This window comes from Rhinoraja longicauda, chromosome 1 (assembly GCF_053455715.1).
Source record: "Rhinoraja longicauda isolate Sanriku21f chromosome 1, sRhiLon1.1, whole genome shotgun sequence".
Taxonomy (NCBI): Eukaryota; Metazoa; Chordata; class Chondrichthyes; order Rajiformes; family Arhynchobatidae; genus Rhinoraja; species Rhinoraja longicauda.
In genome coordinates this window covers 20852933-20877827 of record NC_135953.1, presented here as the reverse complement: position 1 = coordinate 20877827, position 24895 = coordinate 20852933, and the positions used below count along the sequence as shown (strand labels likewise).

The 24895-nt window shown below is 47.1% G+C and overlaps 1 protein-coding gene across 5 annotated transcripts in view; it reads right to left on the bottom strand.

Annotated features, from left to right (window-relative positions):
• LOC144601983 (fibroblast growth factor receptor 3-like) overlaps positions 1–24895 on the bottom strand; it is a 134238-nt gene that overhangs the window by 97064 nt on the left and 12279 nt on the right. For all 5 annotated transcript variants that reach the window (XM_078414697.1, XM_078414850.1, XM_078414928.1 and 2 more), the window contains exon 2: positions 7908–8143. In XM_078414697.1, the coding sequence (XP_078270823.1) occupies positions 7908–8079 (172 nt within the window). In that variant the 5' untranslated portion in view covers positions 8080–8143. The remainder of the gene's footprint in view (positions 1–7907; positions 8144–24895) is intronic.

Below are 24895 nucleotides of genomic sequence, written 5' to 3'. Positions count from 1 at the left end.
TCTGGGCAAAAGACTTTTCGCTCAAATGCCTAATTTAATGCCCGCTTTCCATACTGTTAGATATAGTGAATTGTTAGCCATAAATACTTCCTGTATAAAGAAGAATTTTCCTCCTTCCTCCCCTTGCATCTTTCACCACATATTTTAAACCCGTGCCCCTAGTCCTTGAACAAACAAATGCACTAATTAAGAGCAGGAGTAGGCCATTCAGCCCATCAAACTAGCTTTGCCATTTAACAAGATCATGGCCGATCTGATCAACTCCACCATCCCGTCTATTTGTGGTAACTCTTCACCCTCAATATTATCTGGAATCTACTGACCCTTGTCTTAAAAATATTCAAAGATTGCGCTTCCACTAAACATTTGAGGAAGAACGCCTTAAAGATTCATGACACTCTGAGTGAAAAAATTACCTCATCTCTATCTTAAATGGCAAGCCCTTATTCTAAACTGATGTTTTCAAGAGAGAGTTAGATAAAGCTCTTGGGGCTAACGGAATCAAGGGATATGGAGAAAAAGCAGGAACGGGGGGTACTGATTTCAGATGATCAGCCATGATCATATTGAATGGTGGTGCTGGCTCAATGGGGCCGAATGGCTACTCCTGCACCTGTTTTCTATGGTTCTATGTTAAACGTGACCTTGCCCTTGGACCACAGCCACTTTGTCATGGTCCTTCGAGAATCTTTTATATTTCAATTAAGTCACTTCTCATTCTTCTAAAGTACAGCATAAATGCTTTAACAATCTGGTGGTTTCATGGTCTTCATTCCTGAGATTAGTTGTTTATTTTTTAATAAGTTCCAGATCATTAACTGAATTTAAATTCCACAGATGCCACAGAAGGATTTGAACTCAGATTTCTGCATTACTGGTCCTCTGTGTTACTTCAGAGTAACTTGTGCACAACCACCATGGTTCTGAAACATCGGGACTAATGAGAACAGCTTCACTTTTCAAGTCTGAAGAAGGGTCTCGACCCGAAACGTCACCCATTCCTTCTCTCCCGAGATGCTGCCTGACCTGCTGAATTACTCCAGCATCTTGTGAATAAATAACTTTTCAAGTAACCCTTGCTTTCCCTCTCTCCCCATCCCTCCCCGATTCCTAGTTCTCTGACCAGTCTGACTGTCCTCCTGATTAAATTTTACATTGTATGCCTCTTTGTCACCTTCCCCTTGCTAACAATGATCTATTCTACATTTTCCTTGAACTTCGCCCCTTTGATCTCTTGTTTTCACACCTTACCCTTCCATATCTCTTGTATCCCTCTCCCCTGACTCTCAGTCTGAAGAAAGGTTTCGACCCAAAATGTCACCCATTCCTTCTATCCAGAGATGCTGCCTGTCCTGCTGAGTTACTCCAGCATTTTGTGTCTATCTTCAGTGTAAACCGCATCTGCAGTTCCATCCTACTCATTTCCTCTTCCGAAACATTGAAACATAGAAAATAGGTGCAGGAGTAGACCATTTGGCCCTTCGAGCCAGTACCGCCATTCAATATGATCATGGCTAATCTCCAAAATCAGTACCCCGTTTCTGCTTTCACCCCACATCCCTTGATTCCGTTAGCCCTAAGAGCTAAATCTAACTCTGTCTTGAATACAGCATAAACCAGTCATGACCGTGTATACCTTCTTTAAAAATCTACTTTGATGTAAAGGGCAGCAGACAGAATTGTCTCACAAAACGCCAATGGATAGAAGCTTGGCTTCTCATGTTTGATAGTGTGTGTGAGAGTGTATGTGTGTGAGTGTTTGATTGAGTGTGTGTGTGAGTGTGAACGTGTATGTGTGGGTGACTGTGTGTGTGCGTGTGTGTGTATTTGATTGAGTGTGTGTGAGTGAAAGTGTTTGATAGCGTGTGTGAGAGTGTATGTGTGTGAAAGTATGTGTATGTGTGTGTGAATGTGTGTGTGTGTGTGAGAGAGTTTGACAGTGTGTGTGTGTGTGAGAGATATGTGTGCGAGTATGTGAGGGTGTGTGTGTGTGTGTGTGTGTGTGTGTGTGAGGGAGTGTGTGTGTGTGAGGATGTGTGTGTGTTAGGGAGCGTGTGTGTGTGTGAGGGAGCGTGTGTGTGTATGTGTGGATGTGTGTGTGTGTTTGTGTATGTGTGTATGAGTGTGTGTGAGGGAGTGTGTGTGAGTTGTGTGTGTGTGAGGGAGTGTGTATGTGTGTATGAGTGTGTGTGTGTGTGTGAGTTGTGTGTGTGTGAGGGAGTGTGTGTGTGTGAGAGGGAGTGTGTGTGTGTGAGGGAGTGTATGTGTGTGTGTGTGTGAGTTGAGTGTGTGTGAGGGAGTGTGTGTGTGAGGGAGTGTGTGTGTGAGGGAGTGTGAGTGTGAGGTTGTGTGTGTGTGTGAGGGTGTGTGTTTGTGGGTGTGGAGTGTGTGTGTGAGGGAGTGTGTGTGTGTGTATGAGTGTGTGTGTATGAGTGTGTGTGAGGGAGCGTGTGTGTGAGGGAGTGTGTGTGAGGGAGTGTGTGTGAGGGAGCGTGTGTGTGAGGGAGTGTGTGTGAGGGAGTGTGTGTGAGGGAGTGTGTGTGAGGGAGCGTGTGTGAGGGAGCGTGTGTGTGAGGGCATGTGAGTGTGAGGGAGTGTGTGTACGCGAATGTTTGAGTGTGCGTATATGCATGCATGAGAGTGCATGTGTGCGTGCAAGAGTGTGCGAGTGAGTGTTCAAGAGAGGTGTGCTAGTGCGAGAAAGTGTGCGTGTGAGAGTGCATGTGTGTGTGTAGAGTGGTATACAGGCGAGCATGCACGCGCATGTGTGTGTGTGTGTGTGTGTGTGTGAGGGAGCGTGTGTGTGTGTGTGAGGGAGCATGTGTGTGTGTGTGTGTGTGCGTGTGCGTGCGTGCGTGGGAGTGTGTGGGAGTATGTGCGTGTGCAGATCTGTGTCTATGTGTCTGCAGCAGTCTCTCTTGAGAGGAACTCCTGCCCACACATGCGAAACCTCAGCCGCAGTCTGCATGCAGCACAATCAGCTCGCATTCAGCACCAGGACTCCAAGGTTCTTGGCGGGCAGAACCCGCGGCTCCAGCCCTAATCAGCGCAGTCTTTATATCCACCTCCATCGGCGGCTATTTGGGAGCTCCATAAATCAGCCCATTTAACTGCAGAGAATAAGTTGTGCTGTGTTCCGTTTGGAAGATGTTTTCACTGCGGCTTTCTTGCCGATAAAAAACCCCAACCTAGGTAACGATTTATGGCATTAAATTAAGCTGGGGGCACACAGTGGAGGGAAGTCAGCGTTGGTGAGGGGGGACATTTTGGGGGTGAGGAGGGACATTTTGGGGGCAAGAAAGGAGGCTAAGCCCGAGGAAAGGGGGGCATCTTGCCAAGGACATCCATCCCTTATCCTTCCGTGCGGATGGTGAGGAGATGAGGGAGGTGGGCGAGCAGAAAGGGGAGCTCTGGGCTGGAGTGCTAGCTCTGGTTGCCTCGACAACCTGTTATCCGCTGCTGGGAGCGAGGGGGTGGGAGGCAAAGCAATGCTGGTGGTTTAGAATCCATCAGGCCCCACTTTGTAACAACCACTGCCACTTAAAGCAAGCATGGAGTCATAGAGCCAGACTGCGTGGAAACAGGCCCTTCAGCCCAACTTGCCCACACAGGCCAAGCAGTAAAGGTCCAGCACGTTTAATCAGACCATCTAAATGGCCTGATTTGTAGGAAAAAAATCTGCAGATGTTGGTTTAAATCGAAGGTAGGCACAAAATGCTGGGATAACTCAGCAGGTCAGGCAGCATCTCAGGAGAGAATGAATGGGTGACGTTTCGGGTCGAGACCCTTCTTCAGACAGATGTCAGGGGGGGGAGGGACAAAGATATGATGTAGTCGGAGACAGGAAGACTAGTAGGAGAACTGGGATGGGGGAGGGGATAGAGAGGGGAGGCAGGGACTACCTGAAGTGGGGGAAGTCAATGTTCAAACCGCTGGGGTGTAAACTGCGAAATATGAGGTGCTGTTCCTCCAACTTGCACTGGGCCTCACTCTTGACAATGGAGGAGACCCAGGACAGAAAGGTCAGATTGCGAATGGGAGGGGGATTCTTAGTCTCTGACTATGGGATGCGTGTTGGGGATGTAAATGCCACTTAGATTAGTTTGTCAGAGGATTTATAAGGAAAATTATTTTTAAACCATTCACATTCCTTTTCCCATTGGAATCAAATTGTTAACAGCCTGATGGAAATTGCAGAAAGATTTAATCAGCGGAGATAATGAGCAGCGATAAATATTACCGGTTCTTCTCATGTTGATTCCAACTTTCTACATTTCTGTAGCAGTGTTAATGTACCAGTTCATTGTGTGATGCTTCACAGGAACCTCAAAATAAAATGTGAAATCAGAAAGGGTGTCAGGGGTTGTGGGGAGAAGGCAGGAGAATGGGGTTGGGAGGGCAAAACAGGTCAGCCATGATTGGATGGCAGAGTAGGCTTGATGGGCCAAATGGCCTAAGTCTTCTCCTAGAATTTAAGAACCAAGCATGGAGAGATTAGATCAGATGACCAGACGTTTAAGGGGGGTTTCAGCAGAAGGGTTAGCGGTGATTCCACAATGGGGCATTTCTCAGATGAACATCTAGCTGGCAGTGGTGGGGAGGTTTAAACAGAGAAGCATAAAACAGCCGTGATCATAGGAAACCTCATGGTGTGCGGAACCAAGATTATAAGGGAGTAGGGGAGGTCATAGCCTCAGATTGAAAGGCCGTACCTTTAGGAAGGAGATGAGGAGGATTTTTTTCAGTCAGAGGGTGATGACTCTATGGAGTTCATTGCCACAGAAGGCTGTGGAGGCCAAGTCAATGGATATTTTTACGGCGGAGATTGATATTCTTGATCAGTACGGGTGTCAGAGGTTATGGGGAGAAGGCAGGAGAATGGGGTTACGAGGGAGAGATAGATCAGCCATAATTCAATGGCGGAGTAGACTTGATGGGCCGAATGGCCTAATTCTGCGCCTATCACTCATGAACTTCACACGATGGATTGCTCAGCAGAAACACCGGTTTCATTACAAAGGATGAAAGGTTCGTATGTGAGCCAGCATCCTGGACTGCCTTACCAAGTAACGTCGAGGGAGTACAATACCTTCAACACAAAGATGACTGCAATTCAAGAAAAGACCTTCCCCAACATCATACACACCATAAACACTGAACTTGTTTACAATGCCTAGGTGCACAGATCAATCATTTAAAAGAACGTGTGAGTGCAAGAATCATAAACATTCTGGCTCTTGTGCAGGAAGCAACTGCAGATGTTGGTTTACACCGAAGACAGACGCAAAATGCAGGAGTAACTCAGCGGGTCAGGCAGCATCTCTGGAGAAAAGGAATAGGTGGCGTTTCATAGAAACATAGAAAATAGGTGCAGGAGTAGGCCATTCGGCCCTTCGAGCCTGCACCGCCATTCAATATGATCATGGCTGATCATCCAACTCAGTATCCCGTACCTGCCTTCTCTCCATACCCCCTGATCCCTTTAGCCACAAGGGCCACATCTAACTCCCTCTTAAATATAGCCAATGAACTGGCCTCAACTACCTTCTGTGGCAGAGAATTCCACAGATTCACCACTCTCTGTGTGAAAAAAAACGTTCTCATCACGGTCCTAAAAGACTTCCCCCTTATCCTTAAACTGTGACCCATTGTTCTGGACTTCCCCAACATCGGGAACAATCTTCCTGCATCTAGCCTGTCCAACCCCTTAAGAATTTTGTACGTTTCTATAAGATCCCCCCTCAATCTTCTAAATTCCAGCGAGTCACAGCCCTTCATCAGTCCACAACTTCGAATCCGCAGTCTGAAGAAGGGTCCCGAGCCAAAAGGCAATACGGGGACAAAAGATGAGGTACGACGGTAAGCTAGCCAATAATATAAAGGAGGATAGTAAAAGCTTCTTCAGGTATGTGAAGAGGAAAAAAATAGTCAAGGCAAATGTGGGTCCCTTGAAGACAGAAGTGGGGGAATTTATTACGGGGAACAAGGAAATGGCAGACGAGATGAACTGGTACTTTGGATCTGTCTTCACTAAGGAAGATACAAACAATCTCCCAGATGTTCTAGTGGCAGAGATCCTGGGGTGACGGAGGAACTGAAGGAAATTCACATTAGGCAGGAAATGGTGTTGGGTAGACTGATGGGACTGAAGACTGATAAATCCCTAGGGCCTGATGGTCTGCATCCCAGGGTACTTAAGGAGGTGGCTCTAGAAATCATGGACGCATTGGTGATCATTTTCCAAAGTTCTATAGATTCAGGATGAGTTCCTGTGGATTGGAGGGTAGCTAATGTTATCCCATTTTTTAAGAAAGGAGGGAGAGAGTAAACGGGAAATTATAGACCAGTTAGTCTGACATCAGTGGTGGGAAAGATGCTGGAGTAAATTATAAAAGACAAAATTGCGGAGCATTTGGATAGCAGTAACAGGATCGTTCCGAGTCAGCATGGGTTTACGAAGGGGGAATCATGCTTGACTAATCTTCTGGAATTTTTTGAGGATGTAACTAGGAAAATGGGCAGGGGAGAGCCGGTGGATGTAGTGTACCTTGACTTTCAGAAAGCCTTCGACAAGGTCCCACATAGGAGATTAGTGTGCAAAATTAGAGCACATGGTATTGGGGGTAGGGTATTGACATGGATAGAAAATTGGCTGGCAGATAGAAAGCAAAGAGTGGGGATAAATGGGTCCCTTTCAGAATGACAGGCAGTGACTAGTGGGGTATCGCAAGGCTCGGTGCTGGGACCGCAGCTATTTACAATATACATTAATAACTTGGATGAAGGGATTAAAAGTAACTTTAGCAAATTTGCAGATGACACAAAGCTGGGTGGTAGTGTGCACTGTGAGGAAGATGCTATGAGGTTGCAGGGTGACTTGGACAGGCTGTTTGAGTGGGCTGATGCATGGCAGATGCAGTTTAATGTGGATAAGTGTGAGGTTATCCACTTTGGTGGTAAGAATAGGAAGGCAGATTATTATCTGAATGGTGTCAAGTTAGGAAATGAGGACGTACAACGAGATCTGGGTGTCCTCCTAGTGCATCAGTCACTGAAAGGAAGCATGCAGGTACAGCAGGCATTGAAGAAAGCCAATGGAATGTTGGCCTTCATAACAAGAGGACTTGAGTATAGGAACAAAGAGGTCCTTCTATAGTTGTACAGGGCCCTAGTGAGACCGCACCTGGAGTACTGTGTGCAGTTTTGGTCTCTAAATTTGAGGAAGGATATTCTTGCTATTGAGGGCGTGCAGCATAGGTTTACTAGGTTGATTCCCGGAATGGCGGGACTGTCAAATGTTGAAAGACTGGAGCGACTAGACTTGTATACATTGGAATTTAGAAGGATGAGAGGGGATCTTATTGAAACATATAAGATTGCTAAGGGGTTGGACACGTTAGAGGCAGGAAACATGTTCCCAATGTTGGGGGGAGTCCAGAACCAGGGGTCACAGTTTAAGAATAAGGGGTAGGCCATTTAGAACAGAGATGAGGAAAACCTTTTTCAGTCAGAGAGTTGTAAATCTGTGGAATTCTCTGCCTCAGAAGGCAGTGGAGGCCAACTCTCTGAATGCTTTCAAGAGAGAGCTAGATAGAGCTCTTAAGGATAGCGGAGTCAGGGGGTATGGGGAGAAGGCAGGAACGGGGTACTGATTGAGAATGATCAGCCATGATCACATTGAAAGGTGGTGCTGGCTCGAAGGGCCGATTGGCCTCCTCCTGCACCTATTGTCCATTGTCTATTGTCTAAAACGTCACCTATTCTTTTCCTCCGGAGATGCTGTCCGACCCGCTGAGTTACTCCAGCATTCTGTGTCTACATTCTGACTCTTCTTACCATCCCCTCCCCCCCACCCCCCACCATGCACGGATAAACTGAAGATAAACTAAATTCATGGTGATACTCACTTGGTGGAGTGCGCGTGCTGGTCTTCGCTTCGGGCTCGGAGATGCGGAGCCTGGCTGCTGGGATGCTGGCGGCGGTGGCGACGCAGACCCAGAGCGCGTACCACAGGGAGGTCATTCCTCCGCAGCTGCTGCCCGCCCGACTGCCAACGCCCTGCCCAGCCCTGGACATCATCTGCGCGCCTCCCTCGCAGTCATGGGCGCAGTGCTGGCACTGCCCACCTCCGTCGCTCTGTGCCCTGCAGGAGAAAAGGAGACGTCAGCACAACAACCAGGTCTGCATCACTCAACTTGCAAAGCGGTTCTTTTAGTTTCATTTAGTTTAGAGATACAGCGCGGAAACAGGCCCTTCAGGCCACCGCGTCCGCACCGACCAGCGATCCCCGCACATTAACACTATCCTACACACACTAGGTACAACTTACACATACACCAAGCCAATTAAAACCTACAAACCTGTGCGTCTTTGGAGTGTGGGAGGAAACTGAAGATCTCAGAGAAAACCACGCAGGTCACGGGGAGAACGTACAAACCCCCTACAGACAGCACCCGTAGTCAGAATCAAACCCGGGTCTCTGGCGCTGCATTCGCTGTAAGGCAACAACTCTACAGCTGCGCCACCACGATCGCACAACTAATTAATCCTTTGATTAATTCTTGATTAGTAAGGGGGAATTTCGTATGTCAGAGGGTGGTGAATCTGTGGAAATCATTGCCACAAACTGCTGTGGAGGCCAAGTCAATCGGTATTTTTAAACCAGAGATTGCTAGGTTCTTGATTAGTACAGGTGTTAGGGGTTATGGGGGGGGAAGGCAGGATAATGGGGTTGAGAGGGAAAGGTAGATAGGCCATGTTTGAATGGCAGAGTAGACTCGATGGGCCGAATGGCCTATCCCTAAGGGGGTCGCTGGTCGGCAATGGACTCGGTGGGCTGAAAGGCCTATTTCCACGCTATATCTAAACTAAACCAAGCATTAGAAAATTAACTGATATAGATATAGAAAAAAGATTGACAGACTTAAACTTGAACAATGTGACTGAGGTATTAATAATGGAATATAAAGATGTGGAAGATATATTAAATGGTTATTTTGGATTGGTCTTTACAGTGAAGACATTAAAAATGTCCCTGTAATATTAGATAATCAGAGGGCTACAGACAGTGAAGAATTTGATATGAATTCGACCATTTAAGTAAAGCGCTACAGTAAACCAAAGGCCCACAGGTCTCCTTGATCTGTTCTACATTTTTCATAACCTTCGTCATCTTTGATCTCTCATTTTCACACCTTACCCCTCCATATCTCTTGTTTCCCTCTCCCCTGACTCTCAGTCCGAAGAAGGTTCTCGGCCCGAAACGTCAGCCATTCCTTCTATCCAGAGGTGCTGGCTGACCCGCTGAGTTACTCCAGCATTTTGTGTCTATCTCCTTGAACTGGTGGTCTAGATCCTTTGACCTCCGCGGAAGTGACTGCAGTGGTCGTGAGGTTACGGTTGTAATCTAGGAAAATCCCCAGAATTCTGGAGAGGTCTTTGAGGATTGGGAACGTGCAATTGTAACACTGCTATTGAAGAAACGAGGGAGACAGAAAGCAGAAAACTCTAGAGCAATTAGCCGAGCGCCTGTCATTGGGAAATTGCAGGAACCCATTATTAAGGAGATAATAACGGGATATTTAGAAAACCACATGGCGATCAAGCAGAATCAACGTGGTTTATGAAAGGGAAATTTAGGCGGTTTCTTTGAAGATGTAACGCACAGGATGGATAACGGAGATTTAATGCAATTGGATTTCCAGAAGGCGCTCAAAAAAGTGGCGCATTAAAGGTTACTGCACAAAGATTAGAGTACACAAGGTGAGCCAATATATTTGCTGGGCACGGTAGTAGCTAATGAAAAGAAATGAGAGAATGAATAAAATGGCTCGTTTCCGGATTGATAATCAATAACTGGCTAGGTTCATTATTTACTCTCTATATTGATGACATGAATCAAGGGATTGAGTGTACTGCAACCAATTTGCTGATTTTACAAAGATAGGAGGGCCAGAAATATTTGGAGAAGGATACGAGGCCTACTGGGGAAGTAGATAGGATAAAGCGAGTGGGCAAGAAGTTAGCAAATACAGTACAATGTGGGAAAATATGGGGTTGTCCTCTTCGCAAACAAGTATAAAGAAGCAATTTTTTTATTTAAACAGAGTGAGACTGCCATACGTAGGCGCACGGAACTGCCATTGTTGGTTAATCTTATCGAAATGTATAAGATTATTAAGGGGTTGGACACGTTAGAGGCGGAAACATGTTCCCAATGTTGGGGGAGTCCAAAACAAGGGGCCACAGTTTAAGAATAAGGGATAGGCCATTTAGAACTGAGATGAGGAAAAACGTTTTCAGTCAGAGTTGTAAATCTGTGGAATTCTCTGCTTCAGAAGGCAGTGGAGGCCAATTCTCTGAATGCATTCAAGAGAGAGCTAGATAGACCTCTTAAGGATAGTGGAGTCAGGGGGTATGGGGAGAAGGCAGGAACGGGGTACTGATTGAGAATGATCAGCCATGATCACATTGAATGGCGGTGCTGGCTCGAAGGGCTGAATGGCCTCCTCCTGCACCTATTGTCTATTGTCTATTTACAAAAAAAGACATAAGGTGCTGGAGTAATTCAGCAGGTCAGGCAGCATCTCTGGAAAACGCCCCGACCCAAAACATCGTGGGTCTCCAGAGATGCTGCCTGCCCTACTGAGTCACTCCATATTGGTTGTGATTAATTGTCATGTTGTCAATTGTCAACAACAGAACAATGAAATTCTTACTTGCAGTAGTGGAACAGGCCTGAAGCACAATTCGCGCAAATATAATAAATCAAACAAACATCAATAAATTAATTACCACAGCCTTGCGTGGTAATGAACTCCACAGATTCACCACCCTCCGACTCGAGAAATTCCTCCACAATTCCTTTCTAAAGGTACGTCCGTTTATTCTGAGGCCATGGCCTTTGGTCCAAGACTCCCCCACTAGTGGAAACATCTTCTTCACATCCACTATATCCAGGCCTTTCCCGATTCGGTAAGTTTCAATGAGGTGTCCCTCCCCCCGCTCATCCTAGGAATTATGGAAGTAATGCAGGAAGAAGGAATCTGTGGGGAGGGCGAAATCTTACAAATAATGCATCTGCAGCAAAACCCAGGGTGTGCATTCCATTTCCATTCGAACCATTAAGAAATGAGGCACTCCATACAAGTCTCTGACAACGGGCTGCAGCCCCCTACACTGTTCAACACCTCATCAGCAGGTGTTGCCTTCAAGGCAAGGGCTTCTGCCTTTCAACCTCAACAATGGCAGGCTGCTAAGAATGGCTGGAGGCAAGCAAGACTTGAATGAATAAACTTTTCTGGAATACCGCCTGACAAAGGCATGATTGATGACACTTTAGACCTGCAACCCTCAGAGGTTAGGTTAGGCAAATTTGCCGTTGTGGAATTCACAAATTCCTACCCAAAAATAGGGATAAAATTCACTCTCATGAAACTTATGTGAAAAAGTTGTACATCGACAATTGACAAAAGGGGCAGTACGATGGCGCAGCGGTAGAGTTGCTGCCTTACAGCGCCAGATTCCCGGGTTCGATCCTGACTACGGGTACTGTCCGTACGGAGTTTGTACGCTCTTCCCGTGACCGTGTGGGTTTTCCCCGGATGCTCCGGTTTCCTCCCACATTCCAAATAGGCTAATTGGCTACCGTAAAGATTGTAAAAGTGCACGGGGCAATCGTTGGTCGGCGATGTTTCCTGTTTCCGTGCTGTTTCTCTAAACTAAACTAAATAGCAGTAAGTGAGCTCGATGGGTTCTTAATTTCTATTAGAATACCTTCATGACACATGAAGGAGTTCATACGAATAAACTAAAATGTACTTTTCTTCAACTCGTGTTTATTGATGGGCGTGCTGATACCGCAGATTTTGTCTTACGGAAAACCATGGGGAATGCGGAGCCAGTTTTCGGGAAATGTAGACCACTCCCCACCCACCCCCCCCCCCCCCCCCTCCTGTAAAGCGGGATCTGCCTGTAAAGGTTTGCACACCAAAGAGTCTCTTTCAGTCAACTTCCCTCAAGACTCCTTTTGCACTTCAAAGCTCCTGCCCGTGGAAGGAATGTGCACCCTAGGCTGAGTGTCAGCAGGATCAGTGGAGCTCGCCTGCATAACAAGATCGGCAACTCACCCTCGGGCTCTGTGGTAACGACACCAGGGTGGGGGTGCTCTCCACGCACTAGCCTTTGACATACCACAGCCACTAATGGACACGGGGACACACAGACATGGACACTTTCTCACTCGACAGGAGTGAGGTGAAGCAGAATTGACCAGGGCACTCCTCTCAACTATAATCGACCTCTTTGGTGATCCTTGGACTATCCCATGATCGGACTTTGCTGGCTTTACCTTGCACTGAACGTTATTCCCTTATATCTCCATACACTGTAACTGGGTCGATTGTAATCAAGTCTTGCCTTTCCGTTGACTGGTTAGCACGCAACAACAGCTTTTCACTGTACCTCGGTACACGTGACAATAAACTAAACCGAAACTGACTGCTGGTTGAAGTAGTGCGAGGATTATTTAAGAAGAGTCTCAATAGACAATAGGTGCAGGAGTAGGCCATTCGGCCCTTCGAGTCAGCACCGCCATTCAATGTGATCATGGCTGATCATTCTCAATCAGTACCCCGTTCCTGCCTTCTCCCCATACCCCCTGACTCCACTATCCTTAAGAGCTCTATCCAGCTCTCTCTTGAATGCATTCAGAGAATTGGCCTCCACTGCCTTCTGAGGCAGAGAATCCCGAAAAGACCTCGACCCGAAACGTCATCCATTCCTTCTCTCCAGAGATGCTACCTGTAACTGCTGAGTTACTCCAGCATTTTGTGTCTGTCTGAGGATTATTTAGTGGTACACTGTAGGTTTCGGTTTACTATTGCCACGTGCACCGAGGTACAGGGAAAAGCTCTGACAATCACGAAGTGCTGGGGTAACTCAACAGGCCAGGCAGCTTCCCTGGAGAACATGGAAAGGTGCTGTCCCGGCCCGGAAAGTCACCTGTCCATTTTCTCCACAGATGCTGCCTGACCCCCTGAGTTACACCAGTACTTTGTGTCTGTCTTTTGCCACAAACTAACATCTGCAGTTGCTCCTTAATGAGAAATTGTCATTCTAGGGAGCACCTTCACTGTTATCAATCCAATTCAAATCGAGAATCGACATGTGGGGGTGGGAAAGAGAATTTTGGGGAGGGGGGGAAATCTTAAATATTGTATCTTCAACAATACCCAAGCTGTGCCCTCGTGACCTTATTACAGCGAAAACCTTTGTTTTGCATGCAATCCAAACAGATCAGATATACCATACATAGACATACAAACAACTCAAATACAATAGATAAAGGAAAGGGGAAGATACAGAATGCAGAATACAGTTCTCAGCATTGTAGTGCATCAATTCCAAAGATAGAGAGAGCAAGGTACGCCAACCACTATCCTTTTGCTTAGTTCAGTTTAGTTTATCATCACTTGTATCGAGGTACAGTGAAAAGCTTTTGTTGCGTGCTAACCGGTCAGCGGAAAGACAATACGTAATTACAATCGGGCCTTCCACAGTGTACGGACACATGATATGTTCCCGATGTTGGGGGAGTCCAGAACCAGGGGCACAGTTGAAGAATAAGGGGTAGGCCATTTCGGACTGAGATGAGGAAAAACTTGTTCACCCAGAGAGTTGTGAATCTGTGGAATTCTCTGCCACAGAAGGCAGTGGAGGCCAATTCACTGGATGCTTTCAAGAGAGAAAGATATAGCTCCTAGGGCTAACAGAATCAAGGGATATGGGGAAAAAGCAGGAATGGGGTACTGATTTTGGATGATCATATTGAATGGTGGTGCTGGCTTGAAGGGCTGAATGGCCTACTCTTGCACCTTTCTATCTTTCTATGATAGATTTTAAAAGGTGGAGCGATGGTAATGCGTGATTGCTGATCCACTTCAGTGACTAGCACTCAAAAGAGTCGCCTGGGTTGGGCGCCATCTTGGATCAAAAGTAAACTTGATATCAAAAGCAGAAATAGCTAAGCTGGTCACTGCCATCTCTGAGACAGTCCTGGTTCAGACTTGCCACCATTATTTCCTGTACAACACCTCAAGCTACAATTCATCCAGTGTGCACTTTAAAATTATCCATGCAGTGTGCACTTAAAATTATACTCCTTTTAGTATTGCGATCGCTCGTCATTTTTTGGCTCCTTTTTTTTTCTGGTGCATAATCTGAGAGCGACTGATATTTTTTAGCAAACGTGCTCAGTTTTCTAACAGCAACTGTTCCTAAATTGTTGCAGTTCACTGTAACCTAGTGTACAGTACACAAAGTTCTGTCTCCACGTTAATAAGATACCAGATGAGGTTTTCAATGTAGCCTGATTAAGAGTGAACCAGTGGAGCGAATCTGGGGAATTGTGGCCATGTCTTGAAGAACCGTTAACAGGAGAGACGTCTAAACCACAGAGACCTTGAGCCGGGACATGTGGTGCTCATTTGTATGTGGTTCGAAGGGGAGAAGAAAAATAATGTTACACTCGAAGATAGACACAAAATGCTGGAGTAACTCAGCGGGGGACAGGCAGTACCTCTAGAGAGTTCTTCAGAGTGAAGGGTCTCGACCCGAAACATCGCCCTTTCCTTCTCTCCAGAGATGCTGCCTGTCCCGCTGAGTTACTCCAGCATTTTCATTTTTTTTTCTTCCATATTTCAGATACAGCGCGGAAACGGGCCTTTTCGGCCCACCAAGTCCGCGCCGCCCAGCGATCCCCGCACATTAACACTATCCTGCACACACTAGGGACAATTTTTACATTTACCCAGTCAATTAACCTACATACCTGTACGTCTTTGGAGTGTGGGAGAAAACATGAAGATCTCGGAGAAAACCCACGCAGGTCACGGGGAGAACGTACAAACTCCTTACAGTGCAGCACCCGTAGTCAGGATCGAACCTGAGTCTCCGGCGCTGCATTCGCTGTAAAGCAGCAACTCTACCGTTGCGCCACCGTGCCGCCCAGCGTGTCTATCTTCGATTTAAACCAGCATCTGCAGTTCTTTCGGACACAAGAATGTTACACTGTTTAGTTTGGGAGAAGTTCATCTCTGTACCCTGCAGGGGGCATGTTGGTCGAGGTGGGAAAGTCGGGCCGAAGGGCCTGCTTTCACGCTGTGTAACTCTAAGGCTCTATGCCGAGTGCTTGGCGTTGGGTGCTCATCCAGAGAGCAGAAGGCTCTCAGGTTTGATCGCTGGTCAGCATAAAGCTTTCAGCAGATCGGTTAGCCCAAGCATTGGAGGTCAGTGCATCAGCAATTAGGAGGCGTGGACTCCAGATCCTGAGATTCAAGTGGAAATTTAACTCTCATAGGGAAAGATGGTGATTGGAGCAGAATTAGGCCATTCGGCCCATCGACTCTACGCCGCCATTCAATAATGGCTAATCTATCTTTCCCTCTCAACCCACTGTCTTCCTGTCTCCACCTACATTCTTCCTTTGTCCCGCCCCCCCCCCCCCCCGACATCAGTCTGAAGAAGGGTCTCGACCCGAAACATCACCCATTCCTTCTCTCCCGAGATGCTGCCTGACCTGCTGAGTTACTCCAACATTTTGTGAATAAATACCTTCGATTTGTACCAGCATCTGCAGTTATTTTCTTACACCATTCTCCTGCTTTCTCCCCAAAACCTGATACCCGTACAAATCAAGAATATCTAAAGAAGGGTCTCGACCCGAAACGTCACCCATTCCTTCTCTCCCGACCTGCTGAGTTACTCCAGCATTTTGTGAATAAATCAAGAATATCTATCTATCTTGGCCTTAAAAATATCCATTGACTTGGCCTCCACAGCCTTCTGTGGCAATGAATACCACAGATCCACCACCCTCTGACTAAAGAAATACCTCCTCGTCCCTTTCCGAAAGGAAAGTCCTTTCATTCTGAGGCTACGACTTCTGATCCTAGACTCTCCCACTAGTGGAAACATCCTCTCAACATCCACTCTATCCAGGGCTTTCACTGAAGTTGTTTGAAGTCATCTATCAAGGCCACACAATTTCAATGCAGGAGTTCTTCAGAACAGGTCCAACGACTTGCAGTTGCTTCATCGATGACCTTCCTCCCACAGGAGAATCAGAAGAGGGATCGTGCGCTGAGAGTTGCATAGCGTTCAAATTACCTGGCATTCCATAGCAAAGTAACCAGTCATGGCCTGCACTGCGTCAGTGACGTTCAGACAAGGCTAATGGGCAGTGAAGACATCCGCCCACAAAGTCCCAACTACACATGCTCCCCGACGTACGATGCTTTGACTTACGATATCTCGACTTTACGATGGTGTAATAGCTGGGCAACGGCAGCGAGCCGCAGCGAGCCTCCGGCCACGTGACCCGGTGTATTAAACGCATTTCGACTTACGATATTTTCGGTTTACAATGGATTGATCGGAACAATAGACAATAGGTGCAGGAGTAGACCATTCGGCACCACCATTCAATGTGATCATGGCTGATCATTCACAATCAGTACCCTGTTCCTGTCTTCTCCCCATACCCCCTGACTCCGCTATCCTTAAGAGCTCTATCTAGCTCTCTCTTGAAAGCATCCAGAGAATTGGCCTCCACTGCCTTCTGAGGCAGAGAATTCCACAGATTCACAACTCTCTGACTGAAAAAGTTTTTCCTCATCTCCGTTCTAAATGGCCTACCCCTTATTCTTAAACTGTGGCCCCTGGTTCTGGACTCCCCCAACATTGGGAACGTGTTTCCTCCCTCTAACGTGTCCAATCCCTTAATAATCTTATATGTTTCAATAAGATCCCCTCTCATCCATCTAAATTCCAGTGTATACAAGCCTAGTCGCTCCAGCCTTTCAACATACGACAGTCCCGCCATTCCGGGAATTAACCTAGTGAACCTATGCTGCACGCCCTCAATAGCAAGAATATCCTTCCTCAAATTTGGAGACCAAAACTGCACACGGTACTCCAGGTGCGGTCTCACTAGGGCCCTGTACAACTGCAGAAGGACCTCTTTGCTCCTATACTCAACTCCTCTTGTTATGAAGGCCAACATTCCATTGGCTTTCGTTCCCATTGGGGAAGTTGAGGAGCACCTGTATATAAGACGCGTGTAGAGTACTGTGTGTAGGAAAGAACTGCAGATGCTGGCATTGTGTTCAGTTCTGGGCACCGTGTTACAGGAAAGATGTTGTCAAGTTGGAAGGGGTACAGAGCAGAGAAGAATTACCAGGGTGTTGCCAGGACTCGAGGGTCTGAGCTACATGTAGAGGTTGAGCAGGCTGGGACTCTATTCCTTGGAGCGCAGCAGGATGAGGGGGTGATCTATTAGAGGTCTATAAAATCATGAGAAGAAATTCATCGGGTAGACCCTGTGCCACCTCATTAATTTCCAGACATTTGAAGTCTTTCCTTCATCCCGTCACCAGCTTCTTGAAACAAAGGTTTTGCTTCAGATTAAAATAAATGATTTTAAGAAAAGCCACATCCCAAAATGTGAGACCAGCCAGGAGGTGGAAACAAAGGCGATGGATGGCTAGAGTTCTCCTCCCCTTGTGTCCAGATATGGGCTTAACTGTGGGGTTGGACAGTCGTAAGATCATAATAGCAGGATTAGCCCATTCGGCCCATCAATTCTACTCCGCCATTCAATCATGGCTGATCTATCTCTCCCTCCTAACCCCATTCTCCTGCCTTCTCCCCATAACCTCTGACACCTGTACTAATCAAGAATCTATCTATCTCTGACTTAAAAATATCCACTGACTTGGCCTCCACAGCCTTCTGTGGCAAAGGATTCCACAGATTCACCACCCTCTGACTAAAGAAACTTCTCCTCGTCTCCTTCCTAAAAGAACGTCCTTTCATTCTGACAGTGGCAGATGGGGATAGGCCACAGGCCAGGTATGTGGTCAGGCGGGCAGATGGCAGGGCCAGGAGTGACCCAGAGACTGCGGGTGTAGTCCAGAGGGGAGGCGAGTTCCTGGGAATTGGGCAGACATCCCAGGAGTGTCCCGGAGACTCCAGGAGTGGTCCAGAGGAGGACGAAGACCTTGGAAATGCCCCAGAAATATCAGGTGTGGCCCCAAGAATCCAGATGTGGACTGTGGAGGGATCAGGGCTGAGGGAGGGAGGAGAAGCCACCCCTGGATTTGGAGAGGTCAGAATATCCAACGCACTGTGGAATCTATCATTTCCGCCAACATCGCACCATCGGACGGGCATTGGTGTTGTGGGGGTTTGGTGAATCTGCTGTTCTTGCAGCTCAGAGAGCCTGGGGAAGGGTCCCGACCCAAAACATCACCTATCCTTTCTCCTCCAGAGATGCTGCCTTTCCCGCTTAGTTACTCCAGCACTGTGTGCCTGTTGGATTTGAAAGACTTGGAAACCGGAAATGTTGCGATTAGACCAACCCCAACAGCTATTGACAGCAGACTGTGCCTTCTCAAGCGTGGAATCAGAAGTAGGGCGTGTGTGTGAGTGAGGGAGTGAGTGAGTGAGTGAGAGAGAGAGAGAGGGAGTGAGAGAGGGAGAGAGAGAGAGAGAGAGAAAGAGTGAGAGAGTGAGTGAGAGGGAGAGAGAGAGAGTGGGAGAAAGAGTGAGAGAGAAAGAGTGAGAGAGAGAGAGAGTATGAGAGAGAGAGCGTGAGAGAAAGAGTGAGGGTGAAAGAGTGAGAGAGAAAGAGTGAGAGAGAGAGAGAGTATGAGAGAGAGAGCGTGAGAGAAAGAGTGAGGGTGAAAGAGTGAGAGAGAAAGAGTGAGAAAGAGAGAGAGAGAGTATGAGAGAGAGAGCGTGAGAGAAAGAGTGAGGGTGAAAGAGTGAGGGTGAAAGAGTGAGAGAGAAAGAGTGAGAGAGAGAGAGAGAGAGTATGAGAGAGAGAGCGTGAGAGAAAGAGTGAGGGTGAAAGAGTGAGGGTGAAAGAGTGAGAGAGAAAGAGTGAGAGAGAGAGAGAGAGAGAGAGAGGAAGAGTGAGAAAGAGTGAGTGAGAAAGAGTGAGTGAGAAAGAGTGAGAGAGAAAGAGGGAGGGTGAAAGAGTGAGGGAGAAAGAGTGAGTGAGAAAGAGTGAGGGAGAAAGAGTGAGTGAGAAAGAGTGAGGGAGGCAGGGAGGGGGGAATCAAGCAGTAACCAGCCCAGTGGGAGTGGGAAGGTGCTGGTTTATTCTTCCCCAGTAATCTGCCTATTTGGCATCAGATTCACTGCAGGTTGCAACCAGTTTGATCCAAAACCTTGCCTTTCACAATTTGTGAATCCGGGAATAATTCACAATGGCGATGAGTGATTACTTTCAAGATACAGCGCAGAAACAGACCCATCGGCCTACCGAGTCCACGCCAACTAGCGATCCCCGTGCACTAAGCACTATCCTACACATTAGGGACAATTTTACAAATTTCAACCGAAACCAAATAACCTACAAACCTGGACGTCTTTGAAGTGTGGGAGTAAACTCCCTTGTGCCCTTATGGCTAAAGGGATCAGGGGATATGGAGAGAAGGCAGGTACAGGATACTGATTGAGAATGATCAGCCATGTTGAATGGCGGTCGGTGCAGGCTTGAAGGGCCTACTCCTGCACCTATTTTCTATGTTTCTATGAAACCCGAGCACCTGGGGAAAGCCCACGAGGGTCACGGGGAGAACGTACAAACTCCGAATATTGACGGCGCCCACAGTCAGGATGGAACCCGGGTCTCTGGCGCTGTAAGGCAGCAAGTCTACCCCGCTGTGCCACCCCCTGAAAATAAATAGATTAACGGAGTGCTGAGGACTTGTTGGGGAAACACTGTGAAGGTTGTAACAGTAGCAGTATCTCTCTGCGTGAAGGTTTAAACAGTGGCCGTATCTCTCTGCGTGAAGGTTTAAACAGTGGCCGTATCTCTCTGCGTGAAGAAATTGTTCATTGAAGGCTCGGCAGAGAGCTGAGTGTTTCAGAATCGAGGTGTGGTTTGTGCTGGTAAGTGAGGTTAGTGGTGGACTCAGCACCCTGAGGCTAGGGAAGGATGAACAAAGTTTAATGCTCATCACCCGATCACTAAGCAGTTACACTTGTCGGTTAATATGCATGTGGGCATGCTAAACTGTGACATGTGTGGGAAGGAACTGCAGATGCTGGTTTAAACCGAAGACAGACACAAAAAGCTGGAGTAACTCAGCGGGACAGGCAGCATCTCTGGAGAGAAGGAATGGGTGACGTAATGGGTCGAGTCTTTAAAAGGGTCATAATTTGATGGGTTGTGATATGTCTTGTGTGCCCTCATCATCAATCCCAACAAATGGCCTGCCCCCCAGCATTTCTGGTTTCCTCATCAAACAACTACCTGTCGGGTGTAGTTGGAAAAAGCAGGAACGGGGTACTGTTTGTGGATGATGAGCCGTGATCATATTGAATGGCGGTACTGGCTAGAAGGGCCGAATGGCCTACTCCTGCACCTATTTTTTTATGTTTCTAAATTTACAATTAGAATTGTAATACTTAAAATACCACTACTCCACAAGATAGACACAAAGTGCTGGAGTAACGCAGCGTCACAGGAGAAAATGGATAGGTGACGTTTCGGGTCAAGACCCTTAGGGCTGATTGTATAGTAAGAGGAGCAGGGAAGATTTTCCTTTCCCGCTCCCTCTACCACTATCAGTCTGAAGAAGGGTGCTGACCTGAAACGCCATTTTCTCCGGAGATGCTGCCTGACCTGCTGAGTTACTACAACACGCGGTGCCTATCTTTGGTATAAACCAGCATCTGCAATTACTTCTTATTACTCCACAAAGCACCTCACAGGAGCTTAATCACACAGCACTCTTGACAGAGAGAGCTTGGGGTTCAAGTTCATAGGTCCCTGACAATAGCAGTACAAGTAGATCAAATGGTAAAGAAGGCTTGTAGTATGCCTGCCTTCATCGTTCAGGGTATTGTATAGGATGTGTGGGAAAGATCTGCAGATGCTGGTTTAAATTGAAGGCAGACACAAAATGTTGGAGTAACTCAGTGGGACAGGCAGCATCTCCGGAGAGAAGGAATGGGTGACGCTTCGGGTCGAGACCCTTCTTCAGTCTGAAGGGTCTCTGGAATTCCTTCTCCTCAGAGATGCTGCCTGTCCCTCTGAGTTACTCCAGCGATCCCCCGTACACTAACACTATCCCACACACACTGGGGACAATTTTTACAGTTTTACCAAGGCAATTAACCTACAAACCAGTTCTTATTTGGAGTGACCTGTACTTATTTGGAGTGTGGGATGAAACCAGAGCACCCGGAGAAAACCCACGCGGGTCACGGGGAGAACGTACAAACTCTGTACAGACAGCACCCGTAGTCAGGATCGAACCCGGGTCTCTGGCGCTGTAAAGCAGGAACTCTACCGCTGCGCCACCTGTGCTGTCCTGTTGTATGTTTTATCTGAATATTTATAGCAACACCCCATTGAGTATAAGGGTCAGGGAGTCACGTTGCAGTTGTGTAAAACATTGATAAGGCCGCATTTGGAGTAATGTGTGCAGTTCTGGTGGCCCACTCTTTCTTTCTTTCTTTCTCTTTTTCTTTTTCTTTTTCTTTTTCTTTTTCTTTTTCTTTTTTTATCTCTCTCTCTCTCTCTCTCTCTCTCTCTCTCTCTCTCTCTCTCTCTCTCTCTCTCTCTCTCTCTCTCTCTCTCTCTCTCTCTCTCTCTCTCTCTCTCTCTCGCTCTCTCGCTCTCTCGCTCTCTCGCTCTCTCTCTCTCTCTCTCTCTCTCTCTCTCTCTCTCTCTCTCTCTCTCTCTCTCTCTCTCTCTCTCTCTCTCTCTCTCTCTCTCTCTCTCTCTCTCTCTCTCTCTCTCTCTCTCTCTCTCTCCCTCCCCTTCCCAGTTCTCCGACCAGTCTTACCGTCTCCGACTACATTTTATCTCTGTTTGCTTTGTTGTTACCTTCTCCCGGCCAACAATGTTCTATTCTACATTTTCCAGGATCTCCATTCCCTTTGTCCTATTTTCATGCCCAACACTTCCTTATCTATGCATCTCCCTCTCCCCTGACATCAGTCTGAAGAAGGGTCTCGACCCGAAACGTCACCCATTCCTTCTCTCCTGAGATGCTGCTTGTCCCACTGAGTTACTCCAGCATGTCGTGTCTACCTCTGGTTTAAACCAGCATCTGCTGTTCCTTCCTACACAGGATATGTATATCTATGTATCGAACTAAGGTTGACTCAGCTCACTGTCATTAAAAGCAAACAAAAACCCCTGTGCCCCAGTTGGCACTTACTCAGAGAATAAATGATCCCAATCTGCACATCAAAGATCCCTCTGCTGCATGTGAAACATGGCCTTTGCATTTCTGTGAAGAAGGCCACACAGCCTTCGGTCGCTGTGTCTTGTGGGAGTGGAGCAGAGGGCCCTGCCTCCCTCCCCCAGCAAGAAGCACTATCTGTCTTGCCTTGTTCTGGCCATCTGCTCGTTTCAGTGACCTGGCCTGTCGCTGTCAAGGCTCCTTTATCCCTCTTACCCCGGCACCTACACTCAAAGTCAGTGACATGCCTTCTTTGTCCTGGGGTTTCCGGCCGTGATCGCCACTACAGACTACTTCAGAGCAGAGATCTGGCAATTAAATGAGAATGACAAGAACTCTCTTCCAGGAACTTCCAGCCAAACACTATTACATTCGGACATTCGGCCAATCGAGTCTACTCCGCCATTCAATCATTTTTTTTTAGATTTAGATTTAGAGATACAGCGCAGAAACAGGCCCTTCGGCCCACCGGGTCCGCGCCGCCCAGCGATCCCCGCACACTAACACTATCCTACACCCACTAGGGACAATTTTCTTTTTTTTACATTTGCCCAGCCAATTAACCTGTACGTCTTTGGAGTGTGGGAGGAAACCGAAGATCTTGGAGAAAACCCACACAGGTCACGGGGAGAACGTACAAACTCCGTACAGACGGCACCCGTAGTCAGGATTGAACCTGAATCTCCGGCGCTGGATTCGCTGTAAGGCAGCAACACTACCGCTGCGACACCGTGCCGCCATTCAATCATGACAGATCTCTGCCTCCTAATCCCATTTTCCTGCCTTCTCCCCATAACCCTTGACACCCGTTCTAATCAAAGAATTATACTTTACAGGAATTCCAGGAATTCAGGAATGGCTGGGTTAGCATATAATGACACCTGTTCTAATCAAGAATTATATTATATTATATTATACTTTCCAGGAATTCCAGGAATTCAGGAATGACGGGGATAGTGTATAATGAGCGCTTGACAGCATTGGGCCTCTCCTCGCTGGAGTTTAGATGGTTAAGGGGGGACCTCATTGAAACTTACAGAATAACGAAAGGCATAGATAGTGTGGATGTGGAAAGGATGTTTCCACTGGTGGGAGAGTCTCGGACCAGAGGTCATAGCCTCAGAATTAAAGGGCACCCTTTTAGAAAGGAGGTGAGGAGGAACTTCTTTAGTCAGAGGATCGTTAATCTGTGGAACTCATTGCCACAGAGGGCTGTCAGTGGATATTTTTAAGGCAGAGATAGACAAATTCTTGATTAGAACGGGTGTCAATGGCTATGGGGAGAAGGCAGGAAAATGGGATTAGGAGGCAGAGATCTGTCATGATTGAATGGCGGAGTAGACTCGATGAGCCGAACGACCTAATTCTACCCCCATAACTTGTGAACTTTATTTTACTTTAGAGATACAGCGTGGAAACAGTCCCATCGGCCCACCAAGTCCGCGCCGACCAGATTGTCCCGTACACTAGTATACTACTGCCGTACACTACACACCAGCGACAATTTACAGTTTTTACAGTAGCCAACTAACCTACATCTTTGGAGTGTGGGAGGAAAGAAGAAAACCCGTGCAAGTCAGAGGGAAAAAGTATAAACTCTGCACAGGCAGCACCCGTAGTCAGGATCGAACCCGGGTCTCTGCGCTGTAAGGCAGCAACTCTACCGCTGCGCCACTGTGCTTCAAGGTTCCTTTCCCAAAACCACCTGCAGGACGTCTTATCTAAAAAGCCCAGTTACCGTATCCTCCCACAGCAGGTATTTGAAATACCTTCTGTATGGTTTCATCAACAGCAATGTAGATTACACAAGGTTTTTTTGTTTTAAAAACTTCGTATTGAATGTAATCTGATCTTTATAGCCACAGATACAATCCCCTGGATTCACAGCATGAGATTATTACCAATTAACAACCCCAGGCGAAAAACTCTCCTAATCTAAACAGACTTTTGTGTCAAGTGGGTTTCACAGAGTCTCTTAAGTGTTCTAGTCGAGCGGATTAGTTTAATAGCTGATGCAAAGTTTAAATATTGGCATTTAATGTAAAGCAACTATCACCGAGTGTCACTGGAACGCCCAGAGCCACATGGCAAACCCTGGAGTGGAATTGAGATGATGAGGGGGAATTATGAGCTGGAATAATGGTGTGTGTGTGTGTGGTGTGTGACTGTGTGTTTGTCTGTGTCTGAGAGAGAGAAAAAGAAAAAGAGGGAGAGGAGAGAAAGGAGAGAAAACCTGAGAGAGAAAGAGAGAAAGTGTGAGATAAAAAGTTTGAGAGAGAGAGAGAGAGAGAGAGACAGAGAGAGAGCGGGGAGAGAGAGGGGGGAGAGAGAGGGAGAGAAAGTGTGTGTGTGTGTAGGGAATGTTGGTGATCCCAAGGAAACGTGTCCCTCCAGAACCAGCCCCAGATATTCTGCGGCTCTGAAGTTGGTGAATGAACTAATTGCCGACCAGCAGTTGTTCACTGGGTGATATCTTCCACAAACATTGGAGGAACCTCTGTTACCTCACTGAAAGGGCCATTCTCCATTTATAAAAGTGAGATCACAAGCTTGAAATGGTTTTCCAAACTGGAATATGGAACACTAAGTCTAGCCGACAGTGGTGCCAATGTGATCGGCCTTTAGTGGCC